This window comes from Chiloscyllium plagiosum, unplaced genomic scaffold (assembly GCF_037043375.1).
Source record: "Chiloscyllium plagiosum isolate Xiang-an unplaced genomic scaffold, Cpla_swu_hap1 HiC_scaffold_26, whole genome shotgun sequence".
NCBI classification, from domain to species: Eukaryota; Metazoa; Chordata; class Chondrichthyes; order Orectolobiformes; family Hemiscylliidae; genus Chiloscyllium; species Chiloscyllium plagiosum.
The window spans coordinates 52,701,512-52,720,538 of NW_028270164.1; the positions used below are offsets into that span (position 1 = coordinate 52,701,512).

At 45.9% G+C, this 19,027-nt stretch overlaps 1 protein-coding gene across 1 annotated transcript; it reads right to left on the reverse strand.

The window, feature by feature from the left end:
- Nucleotides 1-11,587: 11,587 nt before the first annotated feature.
- Nucleotides 11,588-16,699, reverse strand: LOC148145167 (uncharacterized). Its single transcript, XM_087973813.1, has 2 exons — nucleotides 16,180-16,699; nucleotides 11,588-13,833 (listed from the first exon to the last, which is right to left on the reverse strand). Exons 1-2 carry the CDS (start codon nucleotides 16,613-16,615, stop codon nucleotides 13,610-13,612), a joined length of 660 nt encoding a protein of 219 aa, XP_087829939.1. The 5' UTR covers nucleotides 16,616-16,699; the 3' UTR covers nucleotides 11,588-13,609.
- Between the last annotated feature and the right edge of the window lie 2,328 nt (nucleotides 16,700-19,027).

Sequence of the window (19,027 nt, forward strand, 5' to 3'; positions counted from 1 at the left end):
GCTACGGGAAGGTTGGGGTCCAGCTTGTGCACACACAGGAGGTATTCTGCAAAGCAGTCAACCAGCTTGCATTTGGTTTCACCAGTGTTGAGTAGGCCACATTGGATGCAGCGAATACAATACACAAGATTGGTGAAATGCTGCTTCAGTTTGAAAGACTGTTTAGGCCCTTGGATGATGAGCAGGGAGAGGGTGAAGGCACAGGTTTTAGAACATAAGAACTAGGAGCAGGAGTAGACCATCTGGCCCTTCGAGCCTGCTCCACCATTCAATAAGATCATGGCTGATCTTTTCATGGTCTCAGCTCCACCTACCCACCCTCTCACCGTTACTCTCAATTCCTTCACTGTTCAAAAAATTATCTATCTTAGCTTTAAAAACATTTACTGAGGAAGCCTCTACCACTTCAATGTGGGGGGGGGGGTGTTGAAGGAATGCCATAGATTCACAACCCTCTGGGTGAAGAAATTCCTTCTCAATTCAGTCGTAAATCTGCTTCCCCTAATTTTAAGGCTATGCCCTCTTGTCCTAGTTTCACCCGTCATTGGAAACATACTCTCTACGTCTATCTCATCTATTGACTTCATAATTTTATATGTTTCTGTAAGATCTCCCCCTATTCTTCTAAATTCCAATGAATATAATCCCAGTCTACTCAGTCTCTCCTCATAAGCGAACGCCCTCAGCTCCGGAATCAATCTAGTGAACCTTCTCTGCACCCCCTCGAGTGCCAGTACACCTTTTCTCAAGTAAGGAGACCAAAACTGCATGTAGTACTAGAGGTGTGGTCTCACCAGCACCTTGTACATCTGCAACATAATCTCCCTGCTTTTAAACTCAATCCCATTAATAATGAAGGACAAAATTCCATTTGCCTTCTTAAATACCTTTTGTACCTGCAGACTCACCTCTGTGATTCATGCACAGGTCCCTCTGCACAGCAGCATGCTTTTTTTTAACCATTCAAGTAATAGTCCTTTTTACAGTTATTCCCACTGAAATGGATAACTTCAAATTTACTAACAATGTGTTCCTTCTGCCAGATCTTTGCCCACTCACTTAAACTATCTACGCCCCTTTGCAAAGTTTCACAGTCCTCTGCACACTTTGCTCTACCGCTCATCTTAGTGTTGTCCGCAAACTTTGACACACTACACATTGGTCCCCAATTCCAAATCATCTCTGTAAATTGTGAATAATTGTGGTCCCAACACTGATACCTGAGGCACACCACTAGTCACTGATTGCCGACCAGAAAAACACTCATTTATATTCCCACTGTTTGCTTCTGGTTGGTTAACCAATCCTCCATCCATGCTAATACTTTGCCCGTAATGCCGTGCGTCATTATCTTATGTAGTAGCCTTTTGAGCAGCACCTTGTCAAAGGCCTTTTGGAAGTCTAGATACACCACACTTATTGGGTCCCCATTGTCCACCGTGCTCGTAATGTCTTCCTACTCGGGGAAAACCTGAGCAGCCAGATCTCTCACACCTGGCCTGGCTTTGTGGCTCAGAAGGGAAGGGGTGAGAATAGCAGAGTGATAGTGATAGAAGATTCAGTGATAAGAGACAGGAGATTCTGTGGTCACAAACAAGACCCCTGGATGGCATGTTGTCTCCCGGGTGCCAGATTCAGGGATGTCTTGTATCGAGTCTACAGGATTCTTAAGGGGGAGGGAGAGCAGCCAGAAGTCGTGGTACATATTGATACCAATGACAGAGCTAGGAAAAGGGATGAGGACCTGAAAAGTGAAAAAAGGAGTTAGGCTTGAAGCTAAAAGGCAGGACAAGCAGAGTAGTCATCTCAGGATTGCTACTGGTACCGTGGGCTAGTGAGGTTAGGAACAGAGCGCAAGTGCAACTGAACACGTGGCTGCAGAGCTGGTGTCGGAGGGAGGCCTTCAGATATGTGGATCATTGGGATACCTTCTGGGGAAGGTGTGACTTGTATAAGAAGGAAGGGTTGCACCTGAACTGGAGGAGCACCAATATCCTGGGTGGGAGATTTGGTAGAGCTCCTTGGGAGGGTTTAAAATAATTTGGCAGGGGGTAGGGAACCAGAGCTACAGATCAGATGATGGGGTAGCTAGTGAATAGCCACATACAACATGCAGAGGAGGGATAGACAGTTGATAGGGCAAAGATGCAGCCAGGGTGATGGGTTGAAATATGTCGATTTTAACGCAAGAAGTATCAGGAATAAGGGTGATGAACTTAGAGCACTGATCAGTATTTGGAACTGTGATGTTGTGGCCATTACGGATACTTGGATATCACAGGGGCAGGAATGGTTGTTGGATGTTCTGGAGTTTAGATGTTTCAAAAGGATTAGGGAGGGAGATAAAAGAGGTGGGGGAGTGGCATTGCTAATCGAGAACAGTATCACAATTGCAGAAATGGAGGTCATCAAGGAGGGTTTGTCGACAGAGCCATTATGGAAGTCAGAAACAATAAAGGAGCAGTCACTTTATCGGGAGTTTTCGACAGACCCCCAGTAGCAACAGAGGAGGAGCAGATTGGGAGGCAGATTTTGGAAAGGTGCAGAAATAACAGGGTTGTTGTCATGGGTGACTTTAGCTTCCTAATATTGATTGGAACCTCCTTAGTTCAAATAGTTTGGATGGAGCAGTTTTTGTCAGGTATGTCCAGGATGGATTCCTGACTCAATATGTAGATAGACCCACTAAAGGGGAGGCCATATTGGATTTGGTGTTTGTGTTAGGATGTTGAAGGTGCGTACTGTACCTTTAAGAGAGTGCGAATGCTGTTCTGAACTGAGAGATTACAAGCACCTGTGTATATGACGGGATGGCAGTGCCAACGTGTACTGGAATATTGAAAATATGCAACATTTGGCCGTGAAATGGATACCTGAGTTTTGGTTGCTGTTTTCACAACAATTCAAATTGAGCCAATCAATTTAAATGCTGCCTCAGGATACTAAAACCCAATCGAGTTTGAATTTATTGCTTTTCCAACGTCAAACCAATGACACGATTTGACGTTGGGAGTATAAAAATTGGAGTGTTAACTGCCATCGAGACAGAAACACCTAGAGATTTAACATCTTGCTCTCCGAGAAATTAGGAAACACTCTCTATCAAAGATGCCTTTTCATATGAAACATACTCACAGTAAAAAGAAAGAAGATGACCCAGGGCAAACTTCAGCTGGAAGAAGAAAGATACAGAAGAAGACAGCAATTGTGTTGTTTTTGAAATTAAGTTTCATCAGTGTTTTATTGGAACAGTGTATTGTTATAGAGTTGGAGACAGATAGTAAGCAATTAAGAGAAAGGGGGGGGGGGTGCTTAGAATTGTGAACAGTTGTTGTTTAATGTTCACTTTTAGAGTTCAAAAATGAATTGATGTTATTTTCTTTACATAGTAGAATTTGGGAGTTCTCTGTCACTCATATTTTAACATGAGGCGAGGTGAGCTTTTCTTGGTATTTGGTTTAGTTAACACAAAAGTTCATCTCCGTGTCCTAACACTTGGCAACAACCAGGCCAGGTGTCACATCTCTCGGTGGAACAGCATTTCAGTGATAGTGATCACAACTCCCTGAGCTTTACTCTTGTCATGGAGCGGGATAGGAGCAGAAGGTATGGGGGAGTATTAAATGGGGGAGGGGTAAATACAATGCTATTAGGCAGGAGCTGGGGCACCTAAGTTGGGAACAGATGTTCTCAGGAAAATGCATGAAGGTTGTTTAGGGAACACTTGCTGAGAGTGCTGGATAGGTTTGTCCCACTGGGGCAAGGAAGGGATGGCAGGGTGAAGGAACCTTGGATGACAAGAGATATGGAACATGGAGTCAAGAGGAAGAAGGAAGCTTACTTAAGGTTGAGGAGGCAAGGATCAAGCAGGGCTCTCGAGGGTTACAAGGTCATCAGCAAGGAACTGAAAAATAGATTTAGGAGAGCGAGAAGGAGGCATGAAAAAGCCTTGGTGGGTAGGATTAAGGAAAACCCTAAGGCATTCTACACTTATGTGAGGAGCAAGAGGATGGCCAGAGTGAGGGTAGGGCTGATCAGGGATAGTGGACGGAACTTGTGCCTGGAGTTGGAGGAGGTAGGGGAGGTCCTTAATGAATACTTTGCTTCAGTATTCACTACTGAGAGGGACGTTGTCATTAGTGAGGACAACGTGAAACAGGCTGATATGCTTGAACAGGTTGATGTTAAGAAGGAAGTTGTGCTGAAAATTTTGAAAAACATAAGGACAGATAAATCCATGGGCCAGACGGCCTATGTCCAAGGTTACTACAGGAAACAAGGGAAGAGATTGCTGCACCTTTGGTAATGATCTTTGCTTCCTCACTGTCCACTGGAGTAATGCCAGATGATTGGAGGTGGGCAAATGTTATTCCCTTGTTCAATCGGAATAATCCTAGGAATTACCAGTCAGTCAGTCTTAGGTCAGTGGTGGGCAAACAATCTCCTGTTCCCTGGATGCTGCCTGACCTGCTGCGCTTTTCCAGCAACACATTTCCAGCTCTGATCTCCAGCATCTGCAGACCTCACTTTCTCCTCAAACAATTAGAGAGGATTACTAGATTAAAAGAAAACTCGTTTTGCTTTTTATTGTTACCCATTGGTCTCGAACAAAATTCAGTATGCATTGTAGGAATTCCATTTTATTACCATTTAGGCATCATTTCTGTCCAATTACTATCAAGATAGTTAAAATCGCCAATGATTCTCTTTCCAATTCCGTTCCTTTATTTACCTACACACTTCCATTCTTTGACTCTCTTTCAGTACTGGCCAGTCTGTGGATTATATTTAACAGAGTGATTGATCTTTTATTACGTTTTATCTCTATCCATATATATATAGATGAGAAAAAGCAGTGGACCCAGCACCGAACCTGGTTGCTCACCACTGGTCACAGGTCTCCAATCTCAAAAGTAACCCTCTACCATCATGCTCCGTCTCATACTTTTGAACCAGTTCTGTACCCAAATGGCTAGTTCTCCCCGTATTCTATGTGAGCTAACCTTAATAACCTGTCTACCATGTGGGCTCTTGACAAATGCCTTGCTGAAGTCCATATAAGTCATGTCCACCACTCTGCCATCAAGAATCCTCTTCATTATTTCTTCTAAAACCTCAATTAAGTTAGTGAGACACTATTTCCCTCACAATGCTGGGAAATGCTGACAATTCCAAATCAGTCACTGTCTTTCCAAATACATGTCCCTCAGGATCCCCTCCAACAACTTGCCCACCACTGATGTCAGGCTCACTGACCTTTAGTTCCCTGGCTTTTCCTTGCCACCTTTCTTAAACAGTGGCACCACATTAACCAACCTCCAGTCATCCGGCACCTGACTTGTGGCTATTGATGATACAAATGGAACCTTGATCAGATGAACAGAGAAGTGGCTGATGGAGTTTAATTTAGATAAATCTGAGGTGTTGCATTTTGGAAAAGCAATAATGGACCCGCTGAACAAAGTGATCTTGGAGTGCAGGTTCATAATTCCTTGAAAGTAGAGCTGCAGGTAGACAGGGAGTGAAGGCAGTGTTAGGTATGATTTCCTTTATTAGTCATTGCATTGATTGTAGGAGTTGAGAGGTCATGTTGTGGCTGTACAGGACATTTGGTTAAGCTACTTTTGGAATACTGTGTTCAATTCTGGTTTCCCTGCTATATAAAAAAAGATAGAACATAGAACAACATAGCACAGAACAGGCCCTTCGGCCCATGATGTTGTGCCGGACAGTTGTCCTAGCTTAAGCACCCATCCATGTACCTATCCAATTGCCGCTTAAAGGTCACCAATGATTCTGACTCTGCCACTCCCACAGGCAGCGCATTCCATGCCCCCACCACTCTCTGGGTAAAGAACCTACCCCTGACATCCCCCCATACCTTCCACCCTTCACCTTAAATTTATGTCCCCTTGTAACACTCTGTTGTACCCGGGGAAAAGGTTTCTGACTGTCTACTCTATCTATTCCTCTGATCATCTTATATACCTCTATCAAGTCACCCCTCATCCTTCGCCGTTCCAATGAGAAAAGGCCTAGCACTCTCAACCTATCCTCGTATGACTTATTCTCCATTCCAGGCAACATCCTGGTAAATCTTCTCTGCACCCTCTCCAAAGCTTCCACATCTTTCCTAAAGTGAGGCGACCAGAACTGCACACAATACTCCAAATGTGGCCTTACCAAGGTCCTGTACAGCTGCAACATCACTTCACGACTCTTGAATTCAATCCCTCTGCTAATGAATGCTAATACACCATAGGCCTTCTTACAAGCTCTATCCACTTGAGTGGCAACTTTTAAAGATCTATGAACATAGACCCCAAGATCCCTCTGCTCCTCCACCTTACTAAGAACCAGACCGTTAACCCTGTATTCTGCATTCTTATTTGTCCTTCCAAAATGGATAACCTCACACTTGACAGGGTTGAACTCCATCTGCCACTCCTCAGCCCAGCTCTGCATCATACCTAAGTCCCTTTGCAGCCGACAACAGCCCTCCTCACTACCCACAATTCCACCAATCTTCGTATCATTTCCAAATTTACTGACCCCACCCTTCGACTCCCTCTTCCAAGTCATTAATAAAAATTACAAACAGCAGAGGACCCAGAACTGATCCCTGCAGAACTCCACTTGTAACTGGGCTCCAGGCTGAATATTTACCATCTACCACCACTCTCTGACTTCGACCGATTAGCCAGTTCTCTATCCAACTGGCCAAATTTCCCTCTATCCCATGCCTCCTGACTTTCTGCATAAGCCTACCATGGGGAACCTTATCAAATGCCTTACTAAATTCCATGTACACTACATCCACTGCTCTACCCTCATCCACATGCTTGGTCATCTCCTCAAAGAATTCAATAAGACTTGTAAGGCAAGACCTACCCCTCACAAATCCGTGCTGGCTGTCCCTAATCAAGCAGTGTCTTTCCAGATACTCATAAATCCTATCCGTCAGTACCCTTTCCATTACTTTGCCTACCACCGAAGTAAGACTAACTGGCCTGTAATTCCCGGGGTTATCCCTATTCCCTTTTTTGAACAGGGGCACAACATTTGCCACTCTCCAGTCCCCTGGTACCACCCCCATTGACAGTGAAGACGAAAAGATCATTGCCAACGGCTCTGCAATTTCCTCTCTTGCTTCCCACATAATCCTAGGATATATCCCGTCAGGCCCGGGGGACTTGTCTATCCTCAAGTTTTTCAAAATGCCCAACACATCTTCCTTCCTAACAAGTATCTCTTCTAGCTTACCAGTCCGTTTCACACTCTCCTCTTCAACAATACGATCCCTCTCACTTGTAAATGCTGAAGAAAAGTACTCATTCAAGACCTCTCCTATCTCTTCTGACTCAATACACAGTCTCCCACTACTGTCCTTGATCGGACTAACCCTCGTTCTCGTCATTCTCATGTTTCTCACATATGCATAAAATGCCTTGGGGTTATCCTTGATCCTACCCGCCAAAGATTTTTCATGCCCTCTCTTAGCTCTCCTAATCCCATTTCTTCAGCTCCCTTCTGGCTATCCTGTATCCCTCCAACGCTCTGTCTGAACCTTGTTTCCTCAACCTTATGTAAGCCTCCTTATTCCTCCTTACAAGACATTCAACCTCCCTCGTCAACCAAGGTTCCCTCACACGACCATCTCTTTCCTGCCTGACAGGTACATACATATCAAGGACACATCGTATCTGTTCCTTGAAAAAGTTCCACATTTCCACGACATCCTTCCCTGACAGCCTATGCTCCCAACTTATGCTCCTTAGATCCTGTCTTACAGCATCGTATTTACCCTTCACCCAATTGTAAAACCTACCCTGTTGCACGCACCTATTTCTCTCCATAACCAAGGTGAAAGTCACAGAATTGTGGTCACCATCACCAAAATGTTCACCCACTAACAAGGTCATCACTTGTCCCGGTTCGTTACCAAGTACCAAATCCAATATGGCCTCCCCTACATACTGAGCTAGAAAAGCTTCCTGGACACACTGCACAAACACCGCCCATCCAATCTACTTGATCTAAAGAGCTTCCAATCAATATTTGGGAAGTTGAAATCGCCCATGACTACTACCCTGTGGCTTCTGCACCTTTCCAAAATCTGTTTTCCAATCTGTTTCTCCACATCTCTGCTGCTATTGGGGGCCCTATAGTAAACACCCAACAAGGTGACTGTTCCTTTCCCATTTCTGACTTCAGCCCATACTACCTCCAAAGGCAGGTCCCCCTCAAACTGCCTTTCTGCAGCCGTTATACCATTTCTAATTAGCAACGCCACCCCCCCCCCCCCTCCTTTTTTACCACCCCCTCTAATCTTACTGAAACATCTGTAACCAGGAACCTCCAACAACCATTACTGTCCCTCTTCTATCCACGTTTCCGTGATGGCCACAACATCATAGTCCCAAGTACCGATCCACGCCTTAAGTTCACCCACCTTATTTCTGATACTCCTTGCGTTGATGTATACACACTTGAACCCATCTCTGTGTCCGCAAGTATTCCCTGTCAGTGTTACCTTCTCCACAGCCTCCCTACATTCTTGGACATCCTGACAAACAGCTAGCCCACTTGCTGGACTACAAGTCCGGATCCCATCCCCCTGCCAAATTAGTTTAAACCCCACCGAAGAGTGCTAGCAAACCTACCTCCCAGGATATTGGTGCCCTTCTGGTTCAGGTGCAACCCGTCAAGATGTTGCGAAACTTGAAAGGGTTCAGAAAAGACTTATAAGGATGTTGGCAGGGTTGGGTGGCTTGAGCTATAGGAAGAGGCAGAATAGGCTGGGGCTATTTTCCCTGGAGTGTCGGAGGCTGAGGGTTGAACTTAAAGAAGTTTATAAAATCATGAGGGACATGGATCGGTGAGTAGCCAAGGTCTTTTCCCTAGGGTGTGAACTCCAAAACTAGAGGGCATAGGTTTAGGGTGAGAGGGGAAAGATTTGAAAGGAACCTAAGGGGTAACATCTTCATGCAGAGGGTGATGCATATATGAAACGAGGAAATGGTGGAGGCTGGTACAATTACAACATTTAAACGGCATCTGGATGGGTATATGAATAAGAAGGGTTTAGAGGAATATGGGCCACATGCTGACAAATGAGACTAGATTAGGTACGGATATTTGGTCAGCATGGATGAGTTGGACCAAAGGGTCTGTTTCCACTTTGTACATCGCTATGATGCGATATGGATGTTGCATGTTTTCTCTTGCTGTTCTTACAGTAAGTATGGCAACCCTACCTTCCCATTTTTATTTGCTGTCCTTTCTAAAATGTTTTACCTACAATATATCATTTCCAAAAGGGGCAGCATAGTAAAATCATTCTCCATTTCTGATCGGTATAAAACTGAAGGGGCGCTTTCCAATTTATCTTTAAATATGACAAGAGGGGCCTCGGCAAGATGGCGGCAATTCTGTACAACTGCTGTGGACAGCTCTGCCTAACAGCCAAGGCATACTGGTGTATTTTGCCATCCCTGGCCAACTTATGTGGAGGGATTATTAGTTTAAAACCTTAGAGAACATATATTTGTTAATATTTGGGAGTGGGAAGGATGCCTAAGGGAAAAGGAGCAAGCAAACAGCAGCAGGGAGGACACTCCCCTGCAGCACCTACCACACCAGACACAGCAGCCTCTCCTGAACCCACCCGGGGACCTGACAGACTCACGGGAATTGGCTGCGGCGATGGAGAGATTTACCTTGAAAGTTGGGGCTGCGATTGAGGAGATCCGTGGGGAGATTCGTGCCCAGATCCAACCTATCACATCCATGCTGCAGAAGCATGAGCAGGAGATCCAGGGCCTCGGGGAGAGGCTGGAGGAGGTGGAGGGTCAAACAAAGACCTTGGAAGCTGCGATGGAGTCCTCATCCAGTCAGATCCAGGTGCTGGAGCGAGAGATGCGGACCTTGCAAGAACATATCGACGACCTTGAAAATCGAGGTTGGAGGATAAATCTCCGAATTGTCGGGCTCCCTGAAGGTGAGGAAGGAGAGCAGCCAGTCAGCTTCTTTGAAAGCTGGCTGCCGAAGTTTTTGGGCCTTCACATCGAGTCCCGCAGGCTTCAGATTGAAAGGGTTTATCGGGTTACAGTGCACAGGTCAGGGCCAGTGCAGCACCCCCACTCGGTCCTAGTGCACTTCCACTCATATAAGGACAAGCAAAAAGTCATAGAAGCTTCCAGATCCCTGGGAAAAGATCCGTAAGGCACTGCTGTACAAAGGGTCAAAAATCATGTTTTCCAGGATTTCTCTGCAGCTGTAATTCGAAAGAGGAAGTCCTTCAATGAAGTTAAAAAGATGCTGAGGAACCTGGGCATCCAGTACTCCATGAGATACCCCGCAGTGCTCCGTTTCAGCCACGAGGACTCAGTTTAAACATTTGACTCAGCGAATAAAGCTAAACATTTTGTAGACGGATTGGCCTGAAGAATACGGTTTAATGTTTGTTCTCTTTTCTATCTTTCCCCATGCTTTCCTTTCCTTTTTTTTATTCCTTTCTTTCTCCCTAATACTTTCCTTGTTGGAAAGGGGGGAAAGACCTTGGAATAATTGTTCCTTTTTTTTAATAACCGGATTTTCTGATGGGAAATTTTGTGGATGTTCTTTGTTGTCTCTCCCCTTTTTCTTTTTTGTTCTGTTTCTCTTTTAGTCACAAGTCAGGGTGATATGAAGCCGGGGATGGGTGGAGTGCACATCCTCACTTTGATTTCCAGTTGATTTAAGGATCATCTCCTTGTTTTTTTCTGGCCTAAGGCTGGGGCACAGTCTGGGTTTGAAGGAGCTGGGAAGGAGGGGATGGGTAGGATGAGTGCCCCCTATGGGCAGGGGGAAGAGTCTTCTATTCAAAGTTTTATAGTTGATTTTCTTTGTAGTTTTTTGGTAGTAATAGTTGTTTATATTTATGATAGAGTAGTTTTTGTATATATAGTTCTTTGACTCTGTGAGTCTTTATTTACTTCTGCTCGGCGCTTTGTAAGCAGGGTTCTCCCTCTGAGGGGTTGAAGGGTGTCTGAAAGGGGATATGGCTACGTGTCTTATTAAATGGTGCACCTGGAACATTAAGGAAAGTCAATCGCCTGTTAAAAGGAAAAAGGTGCTTTCGAACCTTAAGAGGGAAAGGGTTGATATCGCTTTGTTGCAGGAAACCCATCTTGATGATGGGGAATACCTGAAATAACAACAGGAGGGTTATGACAGGGTATTCTTTTCATCCTTTACTACTAAAAGTAGGGGAGTGGCAGCCCTACTTGAGTTATTTGGATATAGATTTGTCAGTTATCTTAACTAGGGTGTTTGTTTAACCAGGATGGTTAGATTTGTCAAGCCCTGGACCCTGGAGGGGGTCTCCTGAGCTAACACAGGTATATATACAATGCTCCTGTTCCTTTGTTTGGGAACTTTGTGTTGAGCATAGCTGTTCTGTATTTTGGGGGGTTTTTGGGGGGTTTTTTGCCTTTTTTTGGTGTTGCTTTGTACAGTGTTAGGGTTTGTCTTGTATTCTTGTCATGATTTGGAGATGCCGGTGTTGGACTGGGATGTACAAAGTTAAAAATCACACAACACCAGGTTATAGTCCAACAGGTTTAATTGGAAGCACACTAGCATTCGGAGCGACGCTCCTTCATCCGGTGGTAGTGGAGGGCTCAATCCTAACACAGAATTTATAGCAAAAATTTACAGTGTGATGTAACTGAAATTATACATTGAAAAATTGATTGTCTGTTAAGCCTTTCATCTGTTAGAATACCGTGATAGTTTCACATCTTTCATGTGTAAATCACAAAACCTTTTATTGAAAAAGTTGCATTCTCGGGTTAGCTGTTAACAATGGTGATAGCTAGACAATGTGTTGAAGGTTCTGGATTAGTGGTGCTGTAAGAGCACAGCAGTTCAGGCAGCATCCGAGCAGCAGTAAAATCGACGTTTCGGGCAAAAGCCCTTCATCAGGAATAAAGGCAGAGAGCCTGAAGCGTGGAGAGATAAGCTAGAGGAGGGTGGGGGTGGGGAGAAAGTAGCACAGAGTACAATAGGTGAGTGGGGGAGGGGATGAAGGTGATAGGTCAGGGGGGGGCAGGGGAGGGTGGAGTGGATAGGTGGAAAAGAAGATAGGCAGGTAGGGCAAGTCATGGGGAGAGTGCTGAGCTGGAAGTTTGGAACTAGGGTGAGGTGGGGGAAGGGGAAACGAGGAAACTGTTGAAGTCCACATTGATGCCCGGGGGTTGAAGTGTTCCGAGGCGGAAAGTGAGGCGTTCTTCCTCCAGGCGTCTGGTGGTGAGGGAGCGGCGGTGAAGGAGGCCCAGGACCTCCATGTCCTCGGCAGAGTGGGAGGGGGAGTTGAAATGTTGGGCCACGGGGCTGTGTGGTTGATTGGTGCAGGTGTCCCGGAGATGTTCCCTAAAGCGCTCTGCTAGGAGGCGTCCAGTCTCCTCAATGTAGAGGAGACCGCATCGGGAGCAACGGATACAATAAACGGTATTAGTGGATGTGCAGGTAAAACTTTGATGGATGTGGAAGGCTCCATTAAGGCCTTGGATGGAGGTGAGGGAGGAGGTGTGGGTGCAGGTTTTGCAATTCCTGTGGTGGCAGGGGAAGGTGCCAGGATGGGAGGGTGGGTTGTAGGGGGGCGTGGACCTGACTAGGTAGTCACGGAGGAACGGTCTTTGCAGAAGGTGGGAGGGAAATATATCCCTGGTGGTGGGGTCTTTTTGGAGGTTGGGGAATTGTCAGCGGATGATTTGGTTTATGCAAAGGTTGGTAGGGTGGAAGGTGAGCACCAGGGGCGTTCTGTCCTTGTTGCGGTCGGAGGGGTGGGGTCTGAGGGCGGAGGTGCGGGATGTGGACGAGATGCTTTGGAGGGCATCTTTAACCACGTGGGAAGTGAAATTGCGGCCTCTAAAGAAGGAGGCCATCTGGTGTGTTCTGTGGTGGAACTGTTCCTCCTGGGAGCAGATACGGCGGAGGCGGAGGAATTGGGAATACGGGATGGCATTTTTGCAAAAGGTAGGGTGGGAAGAGGTGTAATCCAGGTAGCTGTGGGAGTCAGTGAGTTTGTAAAAAATGTCAGTGTCAAGTTGGTCGTCATTAATGGAGATGGAGAGGTCCAGGAAGGGGAGGGAGGTGTCAGAGATGGTCCAGGTAAATTTAAGGTCAGGGTGGAATGTGTTGGTGAAGTTGATGAATTGCTCAACTTCCTCGTGGGAGCACGAGGTGGTGCCATTGTAGTCATCAATGTAGCGGAGGAAGAGGTGGAGAGTGGTGTTGGCCCCCTGTGTTCTCTGTCTATGACCTGATGTTTAGATTGATTCTAATGTAAAAAGTGAGATAATGGAGTTTTACATGAATGCATGCAGTTTTTGAGCAAAGTACAATGTAACCCTGCAAGTACAAATTCACCCCACAAAATATATGTGTGCATGTGGGTCTTTGTCTGTCTGTGTCTGCATGCAATCATGTAGAACTCTGAGCTCAAAACCTGCATGAATTCATGTAAAACTCCGTTATCTCACTTTTTAGATTAAAATCAATCTAAATATCATGGCATAGACAGAGAACACAGGGGGCCAACACCTTCAACAAATTAACAAGCTGGTCAGGTGTTAGTGTCTGCAGCACACTCAGGCTTATTTACTTTTGCAAAGATAGCCTGAAAGAGTTTCCCCTTGTCTTGTTTGTGGTCCATGTACACATCGATAAATCCCGTGTCACGGAGCGCAGCCATGTATGGCTCAGGTGGCCATTTTGTATCCTTCAACAATCCAGCAGCAACGACTTTCTTCAGAGCTTCCAGGGTCAAGGTGGTGACCATCAGCCCCCCTGTCAAATAACAGATAAATACTCAGCTTTCTGAATTCTTGGAAGGTATGTAAAGAAGGAATCTCAATGTCAAGATCTTCTAGTGAAGAAGTAATCACACCACTGGAGTCAAGATGGTGGGGATTTGGAAGCAGATATAGTGGCCTACTGTCCTCTGAGGTGAGGGAACAGAAGTTAAGTGGGAAGTGGAAACAGTCACGAGCTGGGATTTTCGAGGGGACTTCTTCTTATCGAGCTCAGACACTTATTCCTTGACCATCAAAACAAATGTGGAAGACCAATTAGAAGGCTTCCAGCATTGGAAGAACAGCTGATTGTAAGGGAAGATAACAAAAGACAGAGGGCTTCAATATGGAGATCCCTTTCTATGAATGTGTCAAAGTCTTAATGAAAAAAAAGATACAGCAAACAGGCCAGCAATGAAGGGAAGCTGGGGGGTACTCCTTCAAGTTTGCTCATGCCTGCTCCGGTGACTCAGGGAGTAGGGGGAAGCCTCTGGGAGAGGGCAGTTTCCTGCTGGAAAGCAGCTTCCTTGAATTGGCTACTGTTAATGAGCTACCCACATGTGAAAGAATGGCCTTGAGGCAGGAAGGAGCCTCAGGTCCGCATGTCAGCCAGTAGGGCAATTTGTAGCTACAGCCCTCATCCCATCATGGTGGGTACCAAATATCCTGCCTACTGTCTGGATTATCTAACTCTGGAAGAATCAGGGTTGTGATGAACAGGATATTGTGGATAATTAAGGAAAGGAGTATTGGCCTCTACCTATTGCCCCTCCCTACCACCTCATTGCACTGGGTTCACTGCACATTGACACCTCAGAATGCATGAACAATCCATAGCAAAGTCAAGTAGCAGCTTTCAAGGAATTGCTACTGGTCCAGAAATCTGAGAGGTTCAGTCAGTCGAGTATGGTGTTTCAGCCCGCAGCTTTGAAGCTGCTCAATGATGGTTATGGATCAGCTTCTGGCAATCTGTATCCAGACAATGGAAGATCTCTGGGCAAGAGATTACCAATTAACCCCCCAGTCCTCCCAAAATACAGACCATTGAGCTTCTTAGCAGATTGTCACCCCGTAACTAAAAGCTCCTCAGTCAGACAGACTGTAAACAATTCTTGGTAATGACACCCACTTCTCGTTGCACATGTCCACTTGCTGCAATCAAGAAGTTATGAAGATCAAGCAGAGAAGTCAGGACTGACTTTCTTGAAGAGAGCAGATTCAATCAAAGTACTGGAAATCACAATGGATGTGGTCAGAGTAAATAGGGAGAAAATGTTCCCATTTGCGAAAATATCGAGAACGAGAAGGCACTGATGGTTTGTAATTGGCAAAAGAAGCAAAAATGACATGAGAAAACCTTTCCAATGCAGCGAATGACTCCAGGAATCGTGGGGTCTGATTTCCAGAGCCGTACCCCAGTGAATTGTAACAATGGGCTGAGCTCCTCCTCTTATATTGTACTATTGATTAGATTACATTACAGTGTGGAAACAGGCCCTTCGGCCCAACAAGTCCACACCGACCCGCTGAAGCGCAACCCACACACACATTTACCCCTTTCCTAACACTATGGGCAATTTAGCATGGCCAGTTCACCTGACCTACACATCTTTGGACTGTGGGAGGAAACCGGAGCACCCAGAGGAAACCCACGCAGACATGGAGAGAACGTGCAAACTCCACACAGCCAGTCACCTGAGGCGGGAATTGAACCCGGGTCTCAGGCGCTGGGAGGCAGCAGTGCTAACCACAGTGCTACCGTGCCGCCCACTTGACTATATTGTTGTAATTATTGACTGATTGCATAATTATTGGGCGTGGCTTCTATTTTTAAAAATGCTTTTCCTCGACCAGAGAATCTGTGGCTGCTGGTCAGGATGGTGAGGGAGTTATATGGATGGGGTAAGGAGAGGTTACAGGAGAGTGTCCATTAATGCATCAGTCCCTCATAGTTCCAGAAGAAAACTCACATACGTCGTTTAGCTATTGTAGTCTCTCTAACTTTAAGTAAATCTGCGTTTGACTACCAGGCTAATCAGTGACATGTCAATCAAGGGAGATTAGTTGATATGTGACCCCACCATTCCATCCTGACTGCACCATTTCCCTTGAGGTATAGGATTTTTCAGAATTGACCAGCACAACACTCTCTGAATTAGTGGTGCTGGAAGAGTACAGGAGTTCAGGCAGCATCCAAAGAGCTTCGAAAGCCCTTTTGCCCGAAACGTCAATTTCGAAGCTCTTTGGATGCTGCCTGAACTGCTGTGCTCTTCCAGCACACTGATCCAGAATCTGGTTTCCAGCATCTGCAGTCATTGTTTTTACCAGCACAACACTCTACCTGGTTTCATAACTCGGCAAATCTCTCTGCATCCAGATTGCAGATCAGGCCAGTAGTAGTAACAGTTGCAGTGAAATACTCTGTCCACCACGTTGTCTTCCAGAGGGATATGTTCCATACTGCCGTGAAACAATGTCACCTTCCCGGTCTGAATATCAGGCTGCAACCTCCTGCTCGCTACACGGTACATGTATTCAGAGTAATCCAGCCCATAGAGCTTGCCCTTCGGCAGCGTAAGGCGTTTAGCAGCTTCCTGCAGACCGAGCCCTGGTCCAAAGCCCAGTTCCAGCACCACACTCTCAGGCTGAATGTCACACAGTTTGACAGCATTCACTTCCACCAATTTACCCTTCCCCTCTAAGAACTTTTTCACCATCCATCCCCAGGGACCCTGCGTTGGTTTGCTCAGTTGTTTGGTGAGGTGATCGAAAAGCATTGCTGCTGCTCACAGAGCTGTGAAAAGTTCCCCTTCCTGTTGCACAACGTGGAACCTCAGCCTTGATGGATGATTGACACAACACCAGGTTAGTCTAACAGGTTTAATTGGAGGCACACTAGACCTTTTGGACTATAACCTGGTGTTGTGTGATGTTTAACTTTGTACACCCCAGTCCAACACCAGCATCTCCAAATCATGGATGATTGACAGCTTGGATGACGATACACTGTGATCCCAGCATCAGTTTACAACCAGACTGAGCCAGTCAGCTGGGCTGAGAGTGTGTACATTAAACTGTTGTTGTTCAGTGACAGTGCTGAGCAAACAGACTGAAAGCAGCCAGAGCACAGCGAGACTCAGAGAAAGGGAGCCGGGGGGGGATTGTTCTGAACAGCTCTGCTCCAACTCCTGGGCAGCTCAACATCTCTGTGAGACACATTGCTCTCACTTGGCGAAAGTGAGTACTGCAGATGCTGGAGATTAGAGTCAATAGTATGGTGCTGGAAAAGCGCAGCAGGTCAGGCAGCATCCGAAGAGCAGGAATATCGATGTTTCGGGCAAAAGCACGATACCCTTGATTCACATTGTTCTCACTGCAGCTCACAGCAGCAGAACCCAGACTGGTTTCCATACCAAAAGGGCCTCTTACAAGGCAACAAGTAAAACAAATACTTCCAACATGCCCTGTAGGGACAGGAAGGATACGAAACCTCAACAGATTGCAAAGGGGTAGGAGGTCGCAGCCCATACTCTTTAAATTCACCAGTGGGATGTGAGCATCACTGGCTGGCCTTGATCTGATTGCAGTTCAGAGGGCCATCTCATTGCTGTCACTCTGGAGTCACAGGTAGGCCAGACCAGGTACAAACAGCAGAATTCTCTCCCTGAAGGACATTAGTAAACCAGATTGGTTTCTTTTGACAATCAACAACAGTTTCATAATCATCAGGTGATTCATAATTCCAGATTTTAAAAATTGAATTCAAATTTCACCATGTGCTGTGCCAAGATTCAAACTCACATCCCCAGAACTTTAGCTGAGTTTCTGGATTAATACTCTATCATCACATTCCCAGATGGCACAATGGGCGCTCGGAATTATATAATGGAATCATTGAGTAAAACACAGGAGGTGGTGACTCGGCCAATGTATCTGTTCTGAATCTCTGAAGATTCGTGGGTGGCACGGTGGCACATTGGTTAGCACTGCTGCCTCACAGCGCCAGAGACTCGGGTTCAATTCCCGACTCAGGCGACTGACTGTGTGGAGTTTGCACGTTCTCCCCGTGTCTGCGTGGGTTTTCTCCGGGTGCTCCGGTTTCCTCCCACAGTCCAAAGATGTGCAGGGTCAGGTGAATTGGCCAGACTAAATTGCCCGTAGTGTTAGGTAAGGGGTAAATGTAGGGGAATGGGTGGGTTTCGCTTCGGCGGGTCGGTGTGGACTTGTTGGGCCGAAGGGCCTGTTTCCACACTGTAATATAATCTAATCTAATAATCAATTCAGCCAGTGCCTTTCTCCCGTTGCTCTGCTAATTTCACATCATGATGTAATTTCTTATTGAAGGACTTGGTTGGCCCTGTCCCAACCCCACACTCGGGCAATGCTTTCCAGATCCTGACCACCTCATGTCGCCATCATTTCTTTCACAGAATACTTGCTATCTGGGTTCTCTGCATCTTGATCCCACATTGGGAACAGGAACAGTTTTGTCCCATCCATTCTGTACAAACACGATTATTTTGAACATTTCAATCAAATCTCTTCTCAAGTTTCTGTTCACCAAGGAAACCAGTTCCAACTTCTCCAATGTCCCCATAGAACGGACGTTCCTCACCCAGGGATAGATCAAGAACTAAACAGCACCGATTGAAAGCAGTTGGCAAAAGAAACAAAAATGATAAGAAGACACTTTCCATGCAGCAAGTGGTTAGGGTCGAGGTCACAGTGTCTGAGAGTGTGGTGTGGGCAGGTTCGACCAAGGCTTTTGAAAGGAAATTGAGATAGTGTCCGGAAAGGTTCGAGTGTGCAGGGCTGGATGAGGATGGCAACTGAGGCAAAGACAGTAAAATGTACAGTAGGAAGGCCAGTGCCATGGCCGAATGGCCTCCTGTTGTGCTATAGCAATTTTCGAGGAGGCTTCAAAATTTGCTTTATCCAGGAAATCACCCGAACAGGTTGTCTTGGCAACATGCCATTCAAAAACAAGAAAGCTGCAGGGAGTGCTGCCAGGACTCCACAGTTTACAGCACATTGGTCTGGATATTCCCGAGAGTGGCACCCACTGTCGGGATTTTCCTTTCCATTAACACTGAGCTCTGCATTTCTAGCTGGAAATTCTGATCCCAGCTCCTTCATACATTCAGGACAAAGCTGAAATGAACCCAGCTCCCTATCGGGCAGAATAGTTA

Bases quoted from the DNA above. Each gene is read 5' to 3' on its own strand.
- LOC148145167 (XM_087973813.1), bottom strand. From the start codon at position 16,615: ATGCTTTTCGATCACCTCACCAAACAACTGAGCAAACCAACGCAGGGT. The intron at 13,834-16,179 runs GTAGAGTGTTGT...GTTATTTGACAG, and splicing joins TTGCCGAGTTATGAAACCAG to GGGGGCTGATGGTCACCACC.